Source organism: Mus caroli, chromosome 14, assembly GCF_900094665.2.
Source record: "Mus caroli chromosome 14, CAROLI_EIJ_v1.1, whole genome shotgun sequence".
Taxonomy (NCBI): Eukaryota; Metazoa; Chordata; class Mammalia; order Rodentia; family Muridae; genus Mus; species Mus caroli.
In genome coordinates this window covers 50,733,487-50,754,093 of record NC_034583.1, presented here as the reverse complement: position 1 = coordinate 50,754,093, position 20,607 = coordinate 50,733,487, and the positions used below count along the sequence as shown (strand labels likewise).

At 40.1% G+C, this 20,607-nt stretch overlaps 1 protein-coding gene across 2 annotated transcripts in view; it reads right to left on the bottom strand.

Annotated features, from left to right (window-relative positions):
- The window catches only part of Cab39l (calcium binding protein 39 like), a 90,133-nt gene that overhangs the window by 8,478 nt on the left and 61,048 nt on the right, over positions 1–20,607 (bottom strand). For both annotated transcript variants that reach the window (XM_021181258.2, XM_029468718.1), the window contains 4 exons: positions 17,679–17,847; positions 10,603–10,662; positions 8,603–8,668; positions 1,259–1,402 (listed from right to left, as the gene is read on the bottom strand). In XM_021181258.2, coding sequence (XP_021036917.1) covers positions 1,259–1,402; positions 8,603–8,668; positions 10,603–10,662; positions 17,679–17,847 — 439 coding nt within the window. The remainder of the gene's footprint in view (positions 1–1,258; positions 1,403–8,602; positions 8,669–10,602; positions 10,663–17,678; positions 17,848–20,607) is intronic.

Sequence of the window (20,607 nt, the reverse complement as noted above, 5' to 3'; positions counted from 1 at the left end):
CTGAGCTCTTAAGTACACTCTAGACATCAATTAAGAGAAAACAACCAAAGGCCGGCAAAAGCCGGCCAGGTGCACAGTGTGAGCCTAACATAGCTAACAGTAAGAAGTGGAGTTAGTTGTCCATAGCTCAGGGCCATTCATACTAGAGAAATGGCCAGTGATGAAGTAGGATGCCTATAAGACTACTGCCCTGAATAAAACAGCTCAATGTGTCAAAACTAGGATATACATTGTTAGTATAATGTGAATCAAGCTGGGGGATAATCCCAAAGATATATCCACAGTAGTTGTGAATATGGGATTACAAATGAACTTTTACCCTATATATGCATATATTTAAACCTATTGTATAAAGTTTCTGGGAGTAATAAAAAAAAATTGTGTTACTCAGACAGTGGAGAAAGATGTTAGAAAGAAGACCCCATTTAGCAAGCAGTAACAGACAAGTCCAGGGAGCTGGGTGTTCCCTTGGGTTCAGAGAGGAGAAAGCAGAAGCCAGCATTTCTGTTCTAGTTTGCATTTAGTCTTCCACTCTAGCTCAGTCTCCAGTCATATTAGTAATCTGTATGGGGGGATAAATCTTTCTTTCTTTTTTTTTAAGATTTATTTTTGTTTTTAATTATGTGTAAGCATGTCTGCCTGCATATGGGCATGTGCACATGATTGCAGGTACCTTTGGAGGCAGAGGCATCAAACCCCCTGGAGCTAGAATTACAGACTGCAGTGAGCCACCACATATGGGTGCTGGAATGTGTCCCTGGGTGCCCTGGAAGAGCAGCAAGTGCTCTTACCCATTGAGCCTCATGAAGCCTTCTTTGAAGAGAAAAGGAATTGAGCTGCTAAAGTGTGGTGGCAGAACCTGGATGAAGCTTTGCCTCACTGCGTCCCCATCCTCTTGGCCTCTAGGGAATACTAATGTGGCATTTACCAGGAGGGTCAAGTGTCATTTATTTTTCAATGGGTTTTAAATTTGGAAAATGACTCTTTATCTTACTGCAAGGTGCTGTAAGTCAGGGAGGTCAGCTGAACCCAGATGTGAGACTTCTCTAAATTTATAAATATATATGTAAAGGTCAGAGGCAAACTTGCCCAGCTGTAGCTAGCACTCAAGTTATGGTTTTCTGCAATAGAATAGTGGGAGAGTAAGTGTGCAAAACAAAAAGATTGTTTAATTTTCTCTCAAGGAAAGGAAAGCGAAAGGCAGAGGTCTTGCCATTTCAAAGTTAGAGAAAACCATATCCAGGCACCAGCTCTTTACCTTAAAGACATGGAAGGCTTCGAATTGGATGTTGGGACTTTTGTCTCGAAGCAGGTTCATCATGAGTTTCAGGTTCTCTGGCTTGCTGATATACTTGGTCATAATGGTGAAATTGTGGCGGTCCAGGATCAGCTCACCTAGCAACTGCAAGAAGACACAAATCCAAAGCCATTATTTGAGTCTTCAAATATATCTCACCTAAGCTGAATGGAAACCTAAGGCTGGGTAAGAAGTGAAGAACTGTGAGGTACTTAAAGAACAGGTGGACAGCAGGCACAGTGGAGCTGCCATAGGCCCAGCTCCTCAGCGGGTAGAAGGAGGAGGATCATAGGAGCCCATGAGCTGCAGACCAGAGAGCACAGTGAGACCCCATCTCAAACAAACAGCAACCAGCCAGCAGGCCTGAACATGGTGTTTGCTGCGAAAACATGACTCTGAAGGCTTAAAGCCTATCGCAGGAACACAGCTAAGTACTGAAGTAACTTGGCTGAGTCTCAGGGTGAAAGTAGACTTGCCTGTGGGAGAATGAGGGCCCTGCCCTCTGCACTTCCTGGTTTACCTGGACTCCCAGCACTATCCCTTAAACTTCCTAGTTCACCTGAAATTCACCTGGTAACCCAGGGAGACATTTGTCTCCCTAGATTGTCTTTATCTGGATATTCAAATTTCTTTTATCGCTCTAAGAGGCTTGGAAAAGTTCTCATTACAAGTATCTCCCCAGAGGGAGTCAGGAGTGGTGCCTTCCTGAACCTTTAGCTCAAAGCCTTCAAGGCAAAGAAAGCACTCCTGACTGTAAAGCCAGCAAGGGCTTTTCAGCCCTAAAAATGTCTACCTATCTACCCAGCAAACACACAATAATACATGAATACAAGTTACAGAAGAAATTTCATGTTTTGAAATACCCTAACAGTGGGTATTTCCTGGTCCTCTATCCCATTTAGCTGTCTTTTGTTTTTATTATTATGATAGCTCTGGAGAATAACTTGGAATCTGATATGGAGATTTTTCTGGCTTTGTTCTTTTTCCTCAGGGTTGCTCTGGCTATCTGGGATCTTTGGTGTTTTTATACAGAGTGTAGGCTTGTATTTTTCTATTCTGCACAGAATGAAGAAAATGTGGTATACATACACAATGGATTTTTTTGTGTGTGTGTGACAGGATTTCCTGTAGCCTTGGTTGGCCTAGAACTCACTATGCAGTTTAGGATGACCTTGAATTCTGATCAACTACTTCCCTGTGTGAGGTGCACAGGCACGTGTCATCACACCTGGATTATGTAGCTCTGGTGACTTCCTGCAGAGCTTTGTCCATTCTAATCAAGGACTCTACCAACTGAGCTATAAATCTCACAGCACAGTAGGGTTTCATTTAGTCACTGAGGAAGAAGGAAGTATGCTATTTGCTGGAAAACAGATGCAACTGGAGATCTCCATAGCAAGCAAAATAGATCAGAAAGGCAAACATCACCCGTTTCCTCTCATTTATACTGAGACATAAAATCACATGTATGCACATATGCCATGCAGATGAAAGTCAAGACTGGAAAAATAAGGGAAACAGAGGTGACAGCATATGATATACTAGGATGCAAATATCTTTGCGAAGCTCGTGTTACGTACAGCAAATATATTGCAATACATTTTTATATAAAACTTATAAACACACAGATTCCTCAGTTAGGATTTGTTAACATTACATTTATGAGTTCAATTCAGATTAAGTCATTCCAATTTTATCTTCTGTTCACACAAGCTTACAACTATAGCCAGATGTGGTGGTGCATACTGTAAAATGCTCACGCTGGAGACATGACGCAAGTTCAAGTGAGCCAAAGCTCCACAAGAAAACCCTATCTTGAAAAATAAAGGGCTGGGAACATAGCTACAGCAGTAGAACACTTACACAGCTTAAGACTCTAGGATCCCCAGAATCCCATAACCACCCCCAAACTCCATGACCTTGAGCTTAACATGCTCCAGACCTGTTACTACTGTCTTTCCTTTTTGAACTATGACCTTAAAGTAAGCATGTTCAAACACACACACACACACACACACACACACACACACAGAGAGAGAGAGAGAGAGAGAGAGAGAGAGAGAGAGAGAGAGAGAGAGNAGAGAGAGAGAGAGAGAGAGAGAGAGAGAGAGAGAGAGAGAGAGAGAAGCTTAGATTTCTTTAATTCAGTAAGGGCATTATTTTGGAACAACTCCTATATTCTTAGTGCTACAGGTAGTAAGTATTTTTCAATTCTTCTATTTTGGAGAGCCATGCTTATTCAAGCTTTGTATTAATCAAGATCTGAAAAGTCTGTTTAGTTCAAGTCCTTTGGCCATTCATTACTTGTCAATCTATTTTAATTAACAGTGACAAGGACAACAGTGAACCACCCACAGTGCAATACAAAGAATTATAAAGCAGGGCTGTTACTCTAACTAACTGGAACACGTCTACATTTTACTTAATCATGTAGCTATTGTAACTAAGAGATTCCCCCTCCAAACTGTGCTATTTTAATGAAACTGATCAGAGCCAAAAAAAAAAAATTCACCAAGCTTCCTTTCAATTATAATCTTTCTTGCTAGTAATTAAATGCCAAGCTTCTGAAGAATATAAGAAATAATTTCCTAAGCTCCAGCACACAAGGGAAAGGAATTTCTCTCTTAATTACTTTTTATTGGCACCAGGAGTCTAAGTATTCTAAGACCAAGAAAGTCTAGGAAACTTTAGAACATGATTAAAAAAGGCAGCAGGTAGCAAGTACTTTGGAATCAGAAAATGGCTTAAAATGTCAGCCAGTTTATACTGATGAAGCTGTTTGCCACTGCAACAGTCTAACTTCTCATTTCTACAATTATGGGATATCACTGGCAAAACCTCACAGGATCCAAATTAGCAAAAGCAGTTATTAGGACAGTAGCTACGGTGACGCAGACCCAAGTAAAAACCAAGCTTGCATCAGCAGAGTTCCCTAGAGTAACTCTTTTCTTTCAGAGAAGGAGCCATGTTGAATAAGCCTGATGTTGATATGTGAACCAGTCTAATCATTCACCATCTAGGATCCCTGCATCAGGTGATGGATGCAGCACCATTCCAGCAGTGTCTCTGCCTTGTAACCCAGCACTTAAAAGCCAACTTTCCCTGAAGCACCTTTCATAGTTCTGCATGTTGACACATACTTTAGTCTGTTCCTCTCTGCTCCCAGTGCTCTTCTTTACATACTCAGACTAGAAAGGAGTTTAAACAAGAAAAGCAGGTCTCAGTAGATTAATGCAGAACAGCAAACAAGCCTCGGGGGAACAGAAGCATTTGTAAATAAGCAGGAGAGGGAAAGTAGCAGGTGTTTCTGAACTAGGTACAAAGGTCTGCTCCAGGCCCCAAGTGGAGAGTCTCTGAGCAGAAGGGCACTGGGACAATGAGGACAGAGAACTTCTTACCCACTTATGCTATCCAGCTCAAGGCTGGATGGATAGGTTCCCCTCTTGTACACAGATGTGTCCTCTGGCACCAGTTTTATCAGCCCTCTAGTCCCAGGCTCACCTAAAGAATGTGGATCCTTTCCAGACTGAACTCTGGGAAGGCACATTGGAGGATTAGTGACTAGCAGTATTCATCTGAAGAACTTCGTTTGATTCACTGGACAAATACCTATAGTTCATAGTTCTGGGCAGGACTATGCCCAGCACAGTGACTGAGGCCCTTGGGTTCTATCCCCAGTACTACAAAAATAAACAAATAAAAAAGCCAGTAATTCTTACCACAGTAAAGCTCTGTTGGAACCATATTAAAATATGAAGAGGGAAAAAGGATAAGGTGGGGGCAAAGCCATAGAGAAGAGACAATGGAGATATGGGTAGAAAGAAGACAATCTGTTAGTCACAGAAAAGGCAAGATAGGCCCAAAGGGACAGGACACTAGCTTTCTGACAGAGCCTGAGGTCTCAGAGTCAGGAAAACTTTGGTTCAAGTTCTTGTCACTGCAGAAAATGGATGTATTCTAAAGACCACACCCCTTGTCTTTTCTCCTTCAATTAGGTCCAATCACATAGGAACTCTACTTTGGCTCAGTATGTCAGACTTACACTGAAAACGACTTTGGAAATACCCAAGCCATTTCTCATATGCTAACCCTTAAAGCATTCTCATCTCTCTTTAACTGTTCCAATGGCCACCTCTCTCCTGTTATACTGATAAGCATCTCTGGCTGTCCTTCTGCTTATTATGTAGGCCCAAATTAAATGTTCTCTGTGACAACTCTGTGTATGAGATATATTCCTGTTACTTCTATTCCCTGCTCTCATTTCCCTCTCACCCTGTTAAGCCCCAGAAATCCTTTTCTACATTCAGACCTTTTTGTCTTGTGGCCTACTCAGTTTAACCAGAGCCATCTGTGTGATCATGGGTTTGGAACTACCCAGTGGACCTTGATGGGCTCATCACTGGGTATACAACTAAAGACAAGGACTCCTCGTCTCAGAATCTCCAGTCCTGAGTAGTTAAGCAGGGAGCTTCAGCACATCTCTGGACATAGGGCAATAACAGTTTAGGTCACTTCTCCACCTGGAGTTCAGTTGCCTGCAATCAATGGCTCAATATGAGGAGCTCTGGCACAGCACAAAATTTCTCTAAATGGGTCAAGGGGAACCTCAATAACAAGTGCTAACTGACTGGCTGAAAACTGATGGGCCAATTAAATCAGAAGTTGGGGCAGTGATAGCATCAATATAGGGGACATAGCATAACTAATGCAAACCACAGTGAAAGAAATGTATAGATACGGACAAAACAAACTTAAGTTCATTACCTTAATTTAAAATTAAGGTAAAATTAATATTAAGAACATATGCACTGTCCCACGAGTGTCACCATCCTGACATCACAGGTGAACTTCTCAGCAGCTGCAAGTTATACAAACTGCATGGCTAGCACAGGATTACTAGCTGTCAAAAAGTGTTGCAAAAATCCAACAGAGATCTGAAGGACAGAGGTGCAGCCCTGTCACCACGCAGATCATCAGCACTGACCTGTTTTGGACAAATGGCCATCTCTAAGCAACTTTTTCTAGGGAGGGCAGGTATATAGGGCCCAGAGCTGTACTGTGTTGGGCTCCTGAGCACTTCCACTGACATTTCATAGGGTTATGGCCTCTGGGTATTAACACACACATACCTTATTTGGACTCATTTTACATTTTCACACTTAGGTCTCTGCTCAAAAGCCACCTGCTAGAGAGGCCTTGCTGCCAGTCCAGCTGCTCTGGTATACATCTGGCCCCTCAGACATGGCTCTCTCCATCATACAAAACCTTGCCTAGTAGAACTATGACTGTTAACTAAGACTTTCTTTCCTAGTGGGAACATTCCAGAGTCTTCTGGAGCATGGCCCTTCAGTCTGCTAATCTTCTCTTAGTCCTTAGAGCATCTGGAAGTCATTCAAGATCACCTACTCTCAGAGCCCAGGGTCACAGTGCTGGCTTGTTGCCACTGCATGTCTATAAGAGAAGTACGTTAATATTTGCTGACTGAGTGAACATTCTCCCTCCCACTGCTTTCCCCAACATCACTTCACCCAGCATTTGTGGATAATTAAGAACTGGCACCTTTTGTGTGTGTGTGTGTGTGTGTGTGTGTGTGTGTGTGTGTGTGTGTGTATTATGTGTACCATGGAACCTGTGTAGAGTTTAGAAGACAGCCTTGGGTCTTGGCCCTAGCCTTATAGTTTGAGATAGGGTCTCTCTTGTTATAAGCTGCTATGAATATTAGTCCCATAGCATTCAGCTTTCTAACTTCATATTATAACAAACAGCTGTTTTCCCAGTCAAAATTTTAAATTGTTTATCATTTACTGAACTTACAACCTTCAGGGGAACTAAAATATTGTACCTTCTTGCGACACTGTCACTTTAAGTCCTAGCTGGCCCACAAGCTTCCTGTGATTTTCCTACCTCTGCCTCCTGACCTCGTATCTCTTTAGGGGCATGCTGGGATCATAGACACAAGTGTCACTGCATTCTGCTTTTAAATGAACATATTTTAATCTTAGTTTTATGTGTATGTCTGTACCACTTATACTTCTAGTGCCTTTGGAGGTCAGAAGAGGCCATCAGCTCTCCTGGGCCTGGGGTTACAGGTGGTTGTGAGCTGTTATGTGGGTGCTTGCACCTGAACATGGATCCTCTAGAGGAACAACAGTGCTCGTGAGCCCGGAGCCGTCTCTCCAGCCTATGCATCTTCCTTGTACATGGTTTCTGGATGAGTAATTTACCCTCAGAGCCTGCTTCTCATCACTACTTAACCCAACTTTGCCTTCTCCCCAAGCTAACCACACCTTCTTCTTTCTTCTTTCCAGATTCTCTTCCAGTGAACTCCTGCCAGTCTTTCTATTATTTTTTTTTCTTTTAGCAAGGTTTTATTTACGCAATTAGACAGGTTTTTTTTTTTTTCTTTCCACATAAGCATTTCAGTCCCCCTTATCAAACTCAGGGCCTTGTACACTCCAGTCAAGTGTCCCACTACTGGGCTTAGTTGATATTTAACACACCACTAGCTTAACATAGTCTAGCTTAGTTGATATTTAACATACTACTTTTAGGGCATAACTATTTCTTCTTTTTCTTTGTTATGAATGTAATTTGATCATTTTAAGTTTAACAGCAAAGTGGTGGCTAAACACTGGTTGTCCAAAGTGGCTGGGGAATGGGGGCCTGGCAATGGAATGTAGTTTAAGAAGGCATGTTACAATGCTGGGAGAGAGAGAACTGCCTCCCTTAACATGGAAGCCCCGTAATATCTGAATGCTATAAACACTGTATTATAGCTAACAGTTGTTATTCCCATTCAAAAATACTAGGTTTATCATTTCCCACACAAGGACCAGACATTTGTGTTTTTGTGTTGTGCTTTGGAACTGTTACTCCTCCTGAGTGTCCTGCACAGAGCTGCACAAGGGGCACTGGACTGGTTTATTCTGTCATTTCTACAGGAAGTCACACTGAGGTGATTCCTAGGACTCCACTGAGCCTTCCTGACATTCCCTCCTCTCCCAGTTACCTGACCAGCTTCTCTTCACCTCTGAGAACATTCCCAGGAGAGAACCATGTGGTTCTGCTTAGCCAGCTTAGGTTTTTGTCTTCTTCCTTAGCGAAATATTTTACTTCTAACTTCAGCCTACACTTGCTATTTTTGTTATTTTGCTACACAGCTCCATCAGAGCATAAAACAGACCCGTAAAGTCACTTCTTAACTCAAAGGACATTTTGAGTTTTCTGTATTTACTTGTGCAGAATAGATACTGTTTGTTAACAAGATGTCAGCTTATAAGGACTTTAAAAAAAATCTGGTATTACCTTTAAAGATTGTCTCTTTGTCACATAGTTCTCAGATTGCAGCAGTTTCTCATAGTCTTCAAAAATCTAAGAAAAAGAAAATAAGCCTGTGAGAGTGGCAGTGTGTCCTCTGCAGCAGACGTGTGCCCACTGTCAGGAGGCCCTGCAGACCCACCGCAGCACACTGCTCTCAGGGATGTCTCGGAATCTCACGACTGCCCCAGACACAAAGGATCAAGACAGGGAGGTGAAGGGATAAAGGATTCAGCTGCCCATTAGTTTTATCAATTAGAAATTGTGTTGAAAGATGGAATAACTTTGAATCCTCCCAATAAATCATTCTGATAAAATACCTATTAAAACTTCAAGATAACTTATTTTAAAGAAATTTGTTTATATAGTTGATGGCTGTGAGAAAAGACTAAATTATAGTTAAGACTGTCAAATCTCTAATGTCAACAGGTGAGGCTTGGGTGACCACTGCTACACAATGACCATGTCGACCAGGATCTTCCTCAAGACAGTCATTGGTCATGGGCCCTTTGGGAGCATAGAGCATTGCTTAGAGAAGCTTGGTACTAACTTCCCACCATTTGTGGGCACTTTAATCAGAGAACACGGAAGCTGGAGGAGCAAAGAGCCAGAGCAAAAGGCTCAGGGACAGAGAAAGACAGGACATCCTTAGAGTGCTGAGTGACAGGGTTCTGTGCACACCCACCAAAACATTGGATTTAGGATTGAGAAGTAAAATTACACCAATTGTATTAAAGCCACAGCACTATTTTCCTTTGCATTTTATTCTATTCATGAACACAGGGGAAAGGTTACAGCTCAGATATGGAGGCTCTTCCTAAAAGCTTGTATACTGAAAAGCTGGTCATCAGCTTGCGGTACTATTGAGAAGTGACAGATCATAAGAGTGCCAATTTCATCAATAGGCTTGATGATGTCATAGTTAAATGGATTTTTAGGAGAGGAGAGATAGGTCACTAAGGGTCATGATTCTCCCCTTGCCCCCATATGCGTGTGCAGTGTGCACGTATGCATGTTTACATGTTGATGGTTGCCTTCTTTGATTGCTCTACAGTAGAAGAGACACAGTGTCTTATTGAACCAAGAGCTCACCAGTTCAGCTAGTGGCTGGCCTGCTTGTTCCAAGGATCATCTGTTTCTGTCTCCTAGGACTGGTATTGCTGGGGGACTGCTCTGCCCACCTGACTTTTTAAATGGGTCCAGGCACCCAAACCCTAGTTCTCATGTTGTAGCTGCTGAGCTACCTCCCCCAACTCCAGAGGGATGTTTCTGAAGCATGTCTTCTGTCTCTGGACTCTCCCTCTGACTCCTGGCTGCCACCGAGTATCTTTCCTTCGCCATATGTTTTCCAACATGATCTCTGCCCCACAATAGATTCAGGAACAGAGCCAAGTGATCATGGACTGGAACCATATTCCAAAATAAAGCTTTCCTTCTTCCAAGCTACTCCTCTTAGATATTTTGTCTTAGCAACAAAAAGACCAACACATGACATTTTATAGATCAATATAATTCACCAGACAAATTATAGTAATTGTGAATCTAAAATACAAATACAGTAGATGCAAGGTCCCCTCATTCCTTTCCATTGTCCCTTTCAGTCTTTCCTTCTAGTCCAACTCCATTTCTCTGTACCACCCACCAACTCAGAAATGCTTTCTGCCAGAGATACCACATGTGACCAGAACTCAGAGTTGGCAACAGCAACCAAACAATTGAACACTCCTCCCAAAACAATAGATATCTACACTAAACATACTTCCTTCCAAGTGCCAGGCGACAGGCAATTGGAACACAGAGCAGTAAGCCTCAATCCTGGGCATCTAGAACTACGTAGGTACTTAGTCTTGGAACTACAGCCCTGTGCACAAGCCTTCTGCACTCCCTATCTACATGCGGTTTTTGTCTAAAACACAATGAAAGGATCCCAGCCAGCCCATAAGTAACAAGAGGGAGAAAGAAAGACATATTAAAAATGATTTACTTACAGTGTCATAATTTTGTTCTAAGAAGTCTGCTACCAATACTTTATGTCTGGTTAACAAATCCTACAAGAGAACAAGGAGTGAAGGAAAATTACTACAACTAGGGACCTTTATAATTCATTACACAAAGAATAACCTTTGCCTCTATGGCTTGATAAATCAATTCACTGGGAACACAGGAAAGCTCAAAGGAACACTTCATTTACATTAGAAAGTTATCTCCATCCCTACTTTAAGATGTAAAGCTCAAGTTTGTTTCAGGTTAAAACAATGGCAAAACATTGAGTGTCAAACCAGAGTGTTTTAAATAGTAGAAATAATTTAAGTGGTAATCACAACACTTACGAGGTAACTTTACAGAATATTTCCACATTATGATTATAATAAATATTCAGATAGTTTGATGATGGTTATCATAGGTCAGTAACTAATTGCTACCCCCATGCTACCTAGTGTGGGTCGGAGGGTGATGTTGGGTCCTGCTCTATCTCTACTTTAGTCCTTTGAGACTGGCTCGCTCTCTGAACCTGGCGATCCTCTTGTCTTTACCCTCTAGCACTGGGGTAACAGGTAGGTGTGTGGTACACTCAGGTTTTCATGCTCTTAAAATGCTGGACCATTTCCCCAGCCCCTAACCACCTGGATTCTTTCTTTTTAAATTTTCTTCCTGTTGTGTCTGTCTATGGCTGGGAGAGGCATGTGTGTACAGCACTCATGTGGAGATGGGAGAGCTCTGCAGAGCTGGCTCTCTCCTTATCCCCTTGAGTGGGCTCTAAGGACTGAACTCAGATCAGGCTCGTGCAGTACCTGCTGTACCTGTTGAGCCTCCTTCAACCCCAAGGAGGCTGCTGGACTCAGAAGCACAGGAGTGACATTTATCATGTCATCTGAGCACAGTCTGTTACTTGCAGGTGAATGGGCCCTGAGATACACACTGGGAGTTATTCAGTTACATAAGGTGTCCTTTGAGAGTTAAAGAGAATCAAGCTTATCTTAGTACAGATACAAACTTGCAGAAAACCACGAGAAAGCACAATGGAATTTCTGGTTGTCTTCAACTCACACCTAAGTCATATCCTCATTTAACTTCAATATTTGGAAAGTATTATTTAGTCCCTTTTATATACTTAGAGGCTAAATACCCAACTCAGGTATTGTAAAAAATTCAATTAAAAAATAATTTTTTAAACCTTGCCAGAATAAAGTTTAATACTTTAATACAAAGTTAATTAAAATTTCCACAGTACATAAAGAAGAGTCAGGCAGTGGAACTGGCAAATTTCAACTGATTCTATTTGGAACTTTTAATTTTTAGGTGTATTTTTATTTGTGTGTGTGTGTGTGTGTATGTTCATCTGTGTACATATGTATGTGTGTGTATATGTTCATGTGTGTACATGTGTATGTGGGCATGTGAGAGTATAGTTAGTTGCTTGTGGAGGCCAGAAGAGGACACTGGATCCCCTGAAGCTAGAGATACAGGCTACTGCAAGCTATAGGAAAATAGGGTTGAAATTAAATTCAGTTCCTCTGGAATATCTCTCTCCTCTGAGGCATCTCCCTAGCCTCCTATTTCTATTTTAATAAGAAGAAAAAGTAAAGTCTTTAAAGCATTTTGCACAATTTTGGAGTTAACTTTTTTTTTTTTAAGCTGTGAGTACATTTAAGGAATACAGATGATATTCTGAAATATAGTGCAATGGTCTAATGGTTTGATATTTTTTGGATCATTTTTCCCATGGTACTCAGGTTCACCTGTAGACCTTGGGTTAAATGTCCCTAAAAGGCCAGTGCAGTGCTGCTGTCAGAGCTATTGTGAGAGAAGGGTATCTTTTCTTTTTTTCTGGAAATGAAGTCTCTTGGTGTTGCTCAGGCTGGTCTTGAAATCCTGGGTTGCAGTGTCCCTTGAGGCTGGGACTAGAGGGTGCATACATAAGAAGCTCAGGTGGAAGGAGCGACAGCCTTGAAGGAGTACTAGAATCCAGCCCTCCCACTGTTTGCTTCTTATCTGCACTCAAGTGTGCAGCATTGATCCACCATGCCCTTCCTGCAAGTAGATTCTGTCTAATCACATTTTCTCTTCTTAAGTGTTTGTATGTATAATGCGTGTTCAGTGTGTGTGGGTACAAGTGTGTGAATGGATGTCAGAGGACAACTTCTGGGAGTTGTCTTTTTGTCTTCTGCCTTTGTTTTGAGCAGTGTCCTCTCCTGTTTCTGCTACTGAGCTGCACATTCTGGGCTAATGGGCTCTCAAGTTTCTGCATGGTTTTCCTCTCTCTGCCTCTTATCTCACCTCAGAGGGGCTGTAATCACAAATGCATGTTACCACATTTGGTTCTTATGTGGTTTTCTTCTGGGGATGAAATTCAGGTTGTCAGGCTTGCAGTGGGCTGTCTCACACGCCCCTACCTCATTTATTTATTTTCCAGTCTATCAGTAAATTCCTTTTCCTGGCTATTGAGAACAATGATGCACTAATTATTCTTCAATACATCTGTTTCATTTTCTTTGGCAGTATTCACCAATGATATTGTTAAGCACGATGATAATCTTATTTCACATTTCTGAAGTACTGATATACTGTTTTCCACAGCAGTGTACTAATGTTAATTCATATAAACAATATGGAACATTTACTTTTCTTGTATAGTCAAGGCTAGCTTCAAACTCACTATGTATTAAGACTGGCTTTGAACTCTTGATCCTCCTGCTTCCATCTCCTAACTGCTGAGATGGCAGGACTCTGCAGCTCAGCAAGCTTTCCCTTCTTTTTGAAGATGAAAGGAGGCTTTAGTAGTTTTATAATTTTCAAATTTAACCACAATGCCACGAGTCTTCAGCTTGACTGACATTGTGCTATTATATGGAGATGTGTTATTTCTTGTCCTAAGGGAGCAGGCAACAGAGAATGGACTTGGAACTGGGGTTTTCAAGTAGGGAAACGTTCTATGGGGCTCACTCCATTCCCCAGCCTGGCTGGGGTCTTGTCTAGCTAGTCCTTGTGTCAAGCCATCCAGGACACGGTAAGTTGCTGCAGAGCATTTGGGGCAATCTCCAAGCAGATACATGGGATCCTCATGTGTAATTGCCCTCCCTAGGCTGGTGGATCCTCCTGAGCAGCTCGTGGAGTTTTACATGCTCTGAGAGACTAAAAGTTGGTATATCTTTATGGGCTGCAGCAGACACTGTGAACTGTGCATGTACATGTGTGTGTGTGTGTGTGTGTGTGTGTGTAAGGGAGGTTTTTTACCTGCTATGCTAATCAGAGGTGACTGTGAGGACTAACTTCCCCAGGGCAGCCAAAGAGGACCTGACAGATTAAAGGAAGGGTTCTGCTAGAACAGAACCTTCAAATAAAACAGACAAAATAAGCTGAAATTAACAAAAACAAAACCAAACCAAACCAGGAAAAAAAAAAAAACGAAAAAAGAAAGGAAAATATACTACAATAGGGTGGAATTCCCTTGTATACATATAATGGTATAGGAGGTGAATCATGTGCCTGTTTATTTATTTCTCTCATACATCTGTACTTGAGTGTATATATGAAATACACATCAACTTACCCTCAAATTCGTATACACAGAGATCATGTACTAAAATTGAGGGATATCACATGTATATGTGCAGAATAAGCTCACTCTTTCTTGTTACCGAACTCCATCTAGCTCAGCTCATTAAAGAAGACAATGAAAACATAAAGAAATAGTGGAATGAAAGAAAGAAAACAATTTAAGACTTGAAAGTAGAAACAGAATGAATAAAGAAAACCCAAAGTAAAGGAAAACTGGAAGTGAAAAAGTTAGGAACTTTTAACTTAACTATAAGATATCGTTTAACTTAAAAAGGATAGGAACTTCAGAGGCAAGTCTCACCAACAAAATGTAAAAGATGGGAGAGAGAATCTCAGGCATTGTGGACAAGATAGAAGAAATGAATACATTAGTCAAAAAAAATGTTAAGCCTAAAAAAGTCCAGGTATGAAACATCCAGGGAATCTGGGATGCCATGAAAAGACCAAATATAAGAGTAATAGAAATAGAGAAAGGAGAAAAAAATATGAAAGGCATAAAAATTACTTCCTCCAAAAAAAATAGAAGAAAATTTCCCCAAAGTAAAAAAAGAGATGTCTATCAAGGTACAAGAAGAATACAAAACACCAAAAAGACTGACCCATCACATAATAATGAAAACATACATACAAACAAAACAGAATATTAAAAGCTGGTAGGGAAAAAAAAACCTACAACATATAAAATATCTATTAGAATAACTTTTCAATGGGTGCTCTAAAAGCCAGAAAGGCCTGGATAGACTTTCTACAAACTCTAAGAGACCACAGATGCCAAGTCAGACTATCATACCCAGCAAAACTTTCTATCACAATAGATGGAGAAAGACATTCCACGATAAAAACCAAATTTAAGCAAAATCCATCTACAAATCCAGCCCTACAGAAGATTGAAGGACAACTTCAATCTGAAGAGACTAACAACACCCAAGAAAACCCAAGGAATAAATAATCTCATGCCAGTAAATAAAACACCCATACCATAACAACAAAATAACAGTAATTTACAAACTCTGCTCATTGGTAACTCTCAATATCAACTGTCTCAGTACTATAACTAAAAGGCACAAACTAATATAATGGATGGAAAAGCAGGATCCACCTCTCTGCTATATCCAAGAAATGCACCTTAACATTAAGAACAGACAGCACTTCAGGGTAAAATGATGGAAAAAGATAATCCAAGCTAACAAAAAAGACTAACTAGTTAGAACTAACTAGGACAAAACTAGTCAGAAGAGATAGGGAAGTATATTACATATTAATCAAAATAAAATTCCACCAACAGAATACAGTAAATTTTAACAACATCTATGCACTAAACACAAAGGCACCTAAGTTTATAAAAGAAACACAGGTTACATCACATATTGAACCATACATAGTGATAGCTGATGATCTCAATACTCAACAATAGACAGGGGCATCCAGATAAAAGCTAAACAGATAAGCTTGAGCTAACTTATGTCATAAACCAAATGGACCTACAGGTAATTTATAGAACATTTCAAACAAATACAGAAAAATATACCCGTGGGACCTAATGGAACTTTCTCCAAAACTGAGCATATACCTGGTCACAAAGCAAGTCTCAACAGACTGAAGAAAAATGAAATAACACCCTGCGTCCTATCAGACTACTATGGATTAAAAGTGGATATCAACAACAGAAAACTTACAAACTCATGGAAACTTAACAACTCACTATTGAATGGAAAATGGGTTAAGAGAGGAATAAGGAAAGAAATGAAAAGCTTTCTAGAATTAAAACAAAACAAAAATACAACATACCCAAACCTATTGGACACAATAAAGTGGTTCCAAAAGACAAGTTCACAGCACCGATGCATACATTAAAAAGGAAAATGGAGAGAGCTCGTATTCATATTAACTTCATACCAGAAAGCTGTAGAACAACAACACAATATTCTACGAAGTATATGGGAAGAATTAAACTCAGGGATAAAATCAGTAAAACAGAAACAAAAAATAATACAAAGAATAAATGAAACTGAGAGTTGGATCTTTGAAAAAAAAATCAGTAAGATTGACAAACCCTTAGGTAAACTAACTAAATTGTGGACAGATAGAAATTATCAAAACTAGAGATGTAAAATGGAGTGTGTGTGTGGGTGCATAATAACAGACATTGAGGAAACCCAGACATTATAAGAACATTAAAAATCTGTAATCCAACAAATTAGGAGACATAAATAAAATGAATAAATTTCTTTGTATATACCAGCCACCAAAGTTAAATCAAGATCAGATAAGCAATTTAAACAAACCTATAACCCCTAGTGAAATAGAAGCAGTCACTAAAAGTCTCTCAACCAAAAAAAAAAAAAAAAAAAAAAAAAAAAAAAGCCCAGAGTCAGATGGTTTTAGCACAGAATTTTACCAGACTTTTAAAGAATTAATGCCAATGCTCTTCACAAATTGTTCCACAAAATAGAAACAGAGGAAACACTGCCTAATTCCTTGTATGAGGCTACCATTAGCATGATCTCCACACAACATAAAGACACAACAAATAAGAATTACAGTCCAATTTCCACTTGTGGTAATGATCTTGCCATTATTTAATTCTGTAAGTGTATGGCTTTCTAAAGTGAAATACTTGAAGATGAATGATGCATTGAGTATGTAAGTTGTCGTAGCTTCACTTGAAAATTAGCTAGCCTGTTTTCGGATATGCTCTCTGAACATCTTTCTGCTGGTAAAACACACAGAAACAGAGAGATGGAGTATAGTTGGGGACTGAAGGGAGGAGAAAAGGGGAGGTTAACCGAGCAGAGTTTTAATACTGCAAGATAAAAGGCTTCTGGAGAAGGGTGCTCTAGGACTTAGCCACATTAAATAATGCACAAAGAATGATTAAGAAGGAAATGTGCATTGTATCATGATCAAGACATTGTTTAATAAAAAATTAAGTTAGATGAAATATATTTCCCATATAATGACAAAGGAGACAACAGATAATGAAAAAAGATGACTATACTGTTAAAATACAAAAGATAAATACACATAGATGACCAATCATATCAAAATATTAACGTGCTTATTGATATTGTTTTTTACCCCAGGGAAGTGTGAAAGCTACAATGATATAGTGCTATGATATCTTCATACTCCCCAGTATCCCCATCCATCGTCTCTCCTCACCCAAGTCTTCCCTGGAGTTAGCCTCTGTGGCTGGTTTTTACACACCCTTCTAGAGCTACACTGCACATGTGCCCAAAGAGGGGCGTATCACCTAACTCTGCTGTTAATGTTCAGTAGTTCTAGCACACGGTAACGTGCTCCTTCCATCTCTTCACCATGCATGTCAGAAGTCATTCCACTGAGCTGAGCTTGTGCTTAGTACATTGAATATTTTTCTGTAGTGTAAAACACTGGCCTCACCTCATCCATGGGTGACTACTTCAGGCCTAAGGAGTAGAAGTGCCTCTTTAGAGGTCAATCCACTTGAACTATTATGAGCTTTCTGATTTAGGGAAAAGTTTACCTTAAAAGTAGCGAAGGCATCTGAAGCGATATCAAAGGTGGACAGCTCCACATACTTGAAGAAATCTCTGAACTGATTAGAAAATAGGATGATTTTGGCAAGTGGCTCATGTCGAATACACTCTCTTAGCATAATCCCACAGCGTAAGGCAATCTGTGGGGCTTCATAGCTAAAGCACAAACAAGAGAGAAAACAGAACAGTTATCCCATTAACAAAATCTTTCAATGGCATTAAAAGAACCAGTTCAGTTCTGATAACAGAAACACAGACACCGTTTGTCACAGTTCATTCAAACACCATTCATTCAACCCACTGACAGCTATGTGCTAGGCACCATTCCAGATGTTGGGGACACTAGAGCAAACAGAGGAAGGTCACTGTCACTGCATCCTTAGCATTTTAGTGAGGGAGTGTGTGTTGGAAGAGGCAGAATAGAGACAGTGTTAAAGGTCATTTCTAGGAAGTACTGTGAAAACCGAAGGCAGAAAACTGAGCAATTTAGTGTGGGTATTTACTTGTGTGCATGTGAGAGAGTATTAGTGAATATTTTAATTTAAATGGAAGGAAAGGGCAGAAGCATCAAAGCAAGAGCAAGCTGGCGAGTGAGAGGAGAGGAAATGTAGCCAGCAGGGTGGAGGAAGCAATGAGGAGTGAGGGGAGGGCAGGACCAGCCATGTATATATATTGAAAGCCATGGCAAGCAGTTTGGTTTAAAGCAAGAAATTAACACATCCTGATTTATGTGGTTTTGAGGGTGGGTGGGGGTGTCCCAGTGATAGAGTAATTGTTTAGCATGCTGGAGGCCCTGAGTTCAATTCCCTGTACCAACAAAAACAACAACATAGTGACCCTGGTTACTAGGAAATAAGAAATGGACTGGGCAGCTAGAGTAGAAGCTGGGTGAAGGTAAGAACAGATGTCTAGCAACAGTAATGGTGGCCTAGTGTGGTGGCAGAGGCACTATAGAAAACCTTAGGCAGATGCTGATGCTCTAAAGGAAGAGCCAGCAAGATCTGGAGATATTGGAGGGGGGTTAGTGAGGGATAAATCTAAGCTGAAGATCCAAGGACGACTCCTGTGCTTTTAGCTTAACTGGTGGACTCATGCATAAATTGATAGAGAAACAAGTTAGTGAAGAGATTAAGAAATGCCCCTGAGCATCAACATTAATTTGGAGACGGCTAATCCCTAAGCAGTGATGACCTTGTCAGCAGAGAGTGCCCATCTTGAATTAAGGAAAAAGACAGGAGAGAATTATATATAATATGTCCTGAAAGCAATGGATGAACAGTAGAGAACTGCCTGCTAACTGGCTCATTGCCATTATGAAGTAGAATTATGGCTCATAGAAAAGTACACTACAGAAACACAGCATTTACTACAGAAACAGAGGAAGACTGGCACTCCAGCCAGATCTGCTCCACTTCCTAATAACAAGTCTTTTGAATGTGAAATTAAACATTTGAATGAACACAGGATTGAGTTATATTTCATTGTGTGGTAGCATTCCAAGAAAATGGGTAACAGCCAAATAAGACAATCCCTATACTGAATGATTCAATGCAAAACTGTGCTGAGTGCAGAGAGAAAGCAAGGCAGCTGTATCTGTAGAACATAGAGAAGCAGAGGTGAAACAAGAAGATGCTACTATGGCTTTAAATATCTTGGTTAGTTTTCATTTTGATTAAATATAGTACTAGATTTGGGGTTTAGTACTAGGCCTGCTGAAAAAAGTAACGCTAAGTGTCTCAGTTCTTGGAAGGCATTCAAGTCCAATGTTCTCTGAGGACAGGACAGTGTGACATCCACAAAGGAACAGGGTTAGTTTCCAAATTTACTGCAAACTATGAAAGGGGATAGATAGCTTATTGTTCTTCTAGTTCTAGTTTTGCCATGGTGTTTTGGTTTTGGTGGTAGATTAAGTGCATAAAAAATATTTGATATAGAAAGTACAAAAGTATTGTGCTGCTTCACAACTTCCACTTTGAAGTTTTATATATATATAAAAGTTCATTAAATTGTATAGATTTGGGGGCTGGTTTATTTTGGTGTTGCTGTTTTTAATAAAATTAAAGTGTTTTTATAATAAAATTTATTTAAAAAATTAAAATGTAACTAACATAAATTAATTTTGAGGCAAAAGACTATATTTACAATAAATGAAAAAAAATGAAATGTCTGAAAACTAAAATTAAATAGTTCTTAAATAAAACTTCAAGAGAGGGGCTGGGGAGATGGCTCAGTGGTTAAGGGCACATACTAATGTCGCAGAGGATCTGCGTTTGGCTCCCAGCCTTCCTGTCAGATGGCTCAAGAGCACTGGGCAACTCCAGTTCCAAGAGAAAACCAATACCTCTGACCTCCATCGGCACCTGCACTAACATGTACATTCCCACTCACAGATGCACATCGATACATAATGATCATTACACATAAAATCTACAGCTTAAAACAGTTTATGAAAACTTACCAACTACTAATGATAACATTTTGTTAAGTAATAAAGAACAATGTATTTATTTCATATGACCATATCATTTGATGAGAATTCAGATACAAAATAAAATTCTCTTTCCTACACTTTAGAAAGTAGGTTACTTCACAATATTTAAGTTTACAAAAAGCAGCAGGGGAAATAGCAAAGAAAGTTCAAAGTGATATTGATTTATTTTCATTTATGCTAAATGATAAATACTATTCAGTATTATTTTAGCATTCTCTTGTTAGCTCACAATAGCACAGAATGCCAATATATTCAGATAGCCATAATGCTCTTTAAAGTAAAAGGATGCAATGTTAGCAATCTCTCTTAAGAAAGGAATTTGGAGGCCGGGCGTGGTGGTGCACGCCTTTAATCCCAGCACTTGGGAGGCAGAGGCAGGCGGATTTCTGAGTTCGAGGCCAGCCTGGTCTACAAAGTGAGTTCCA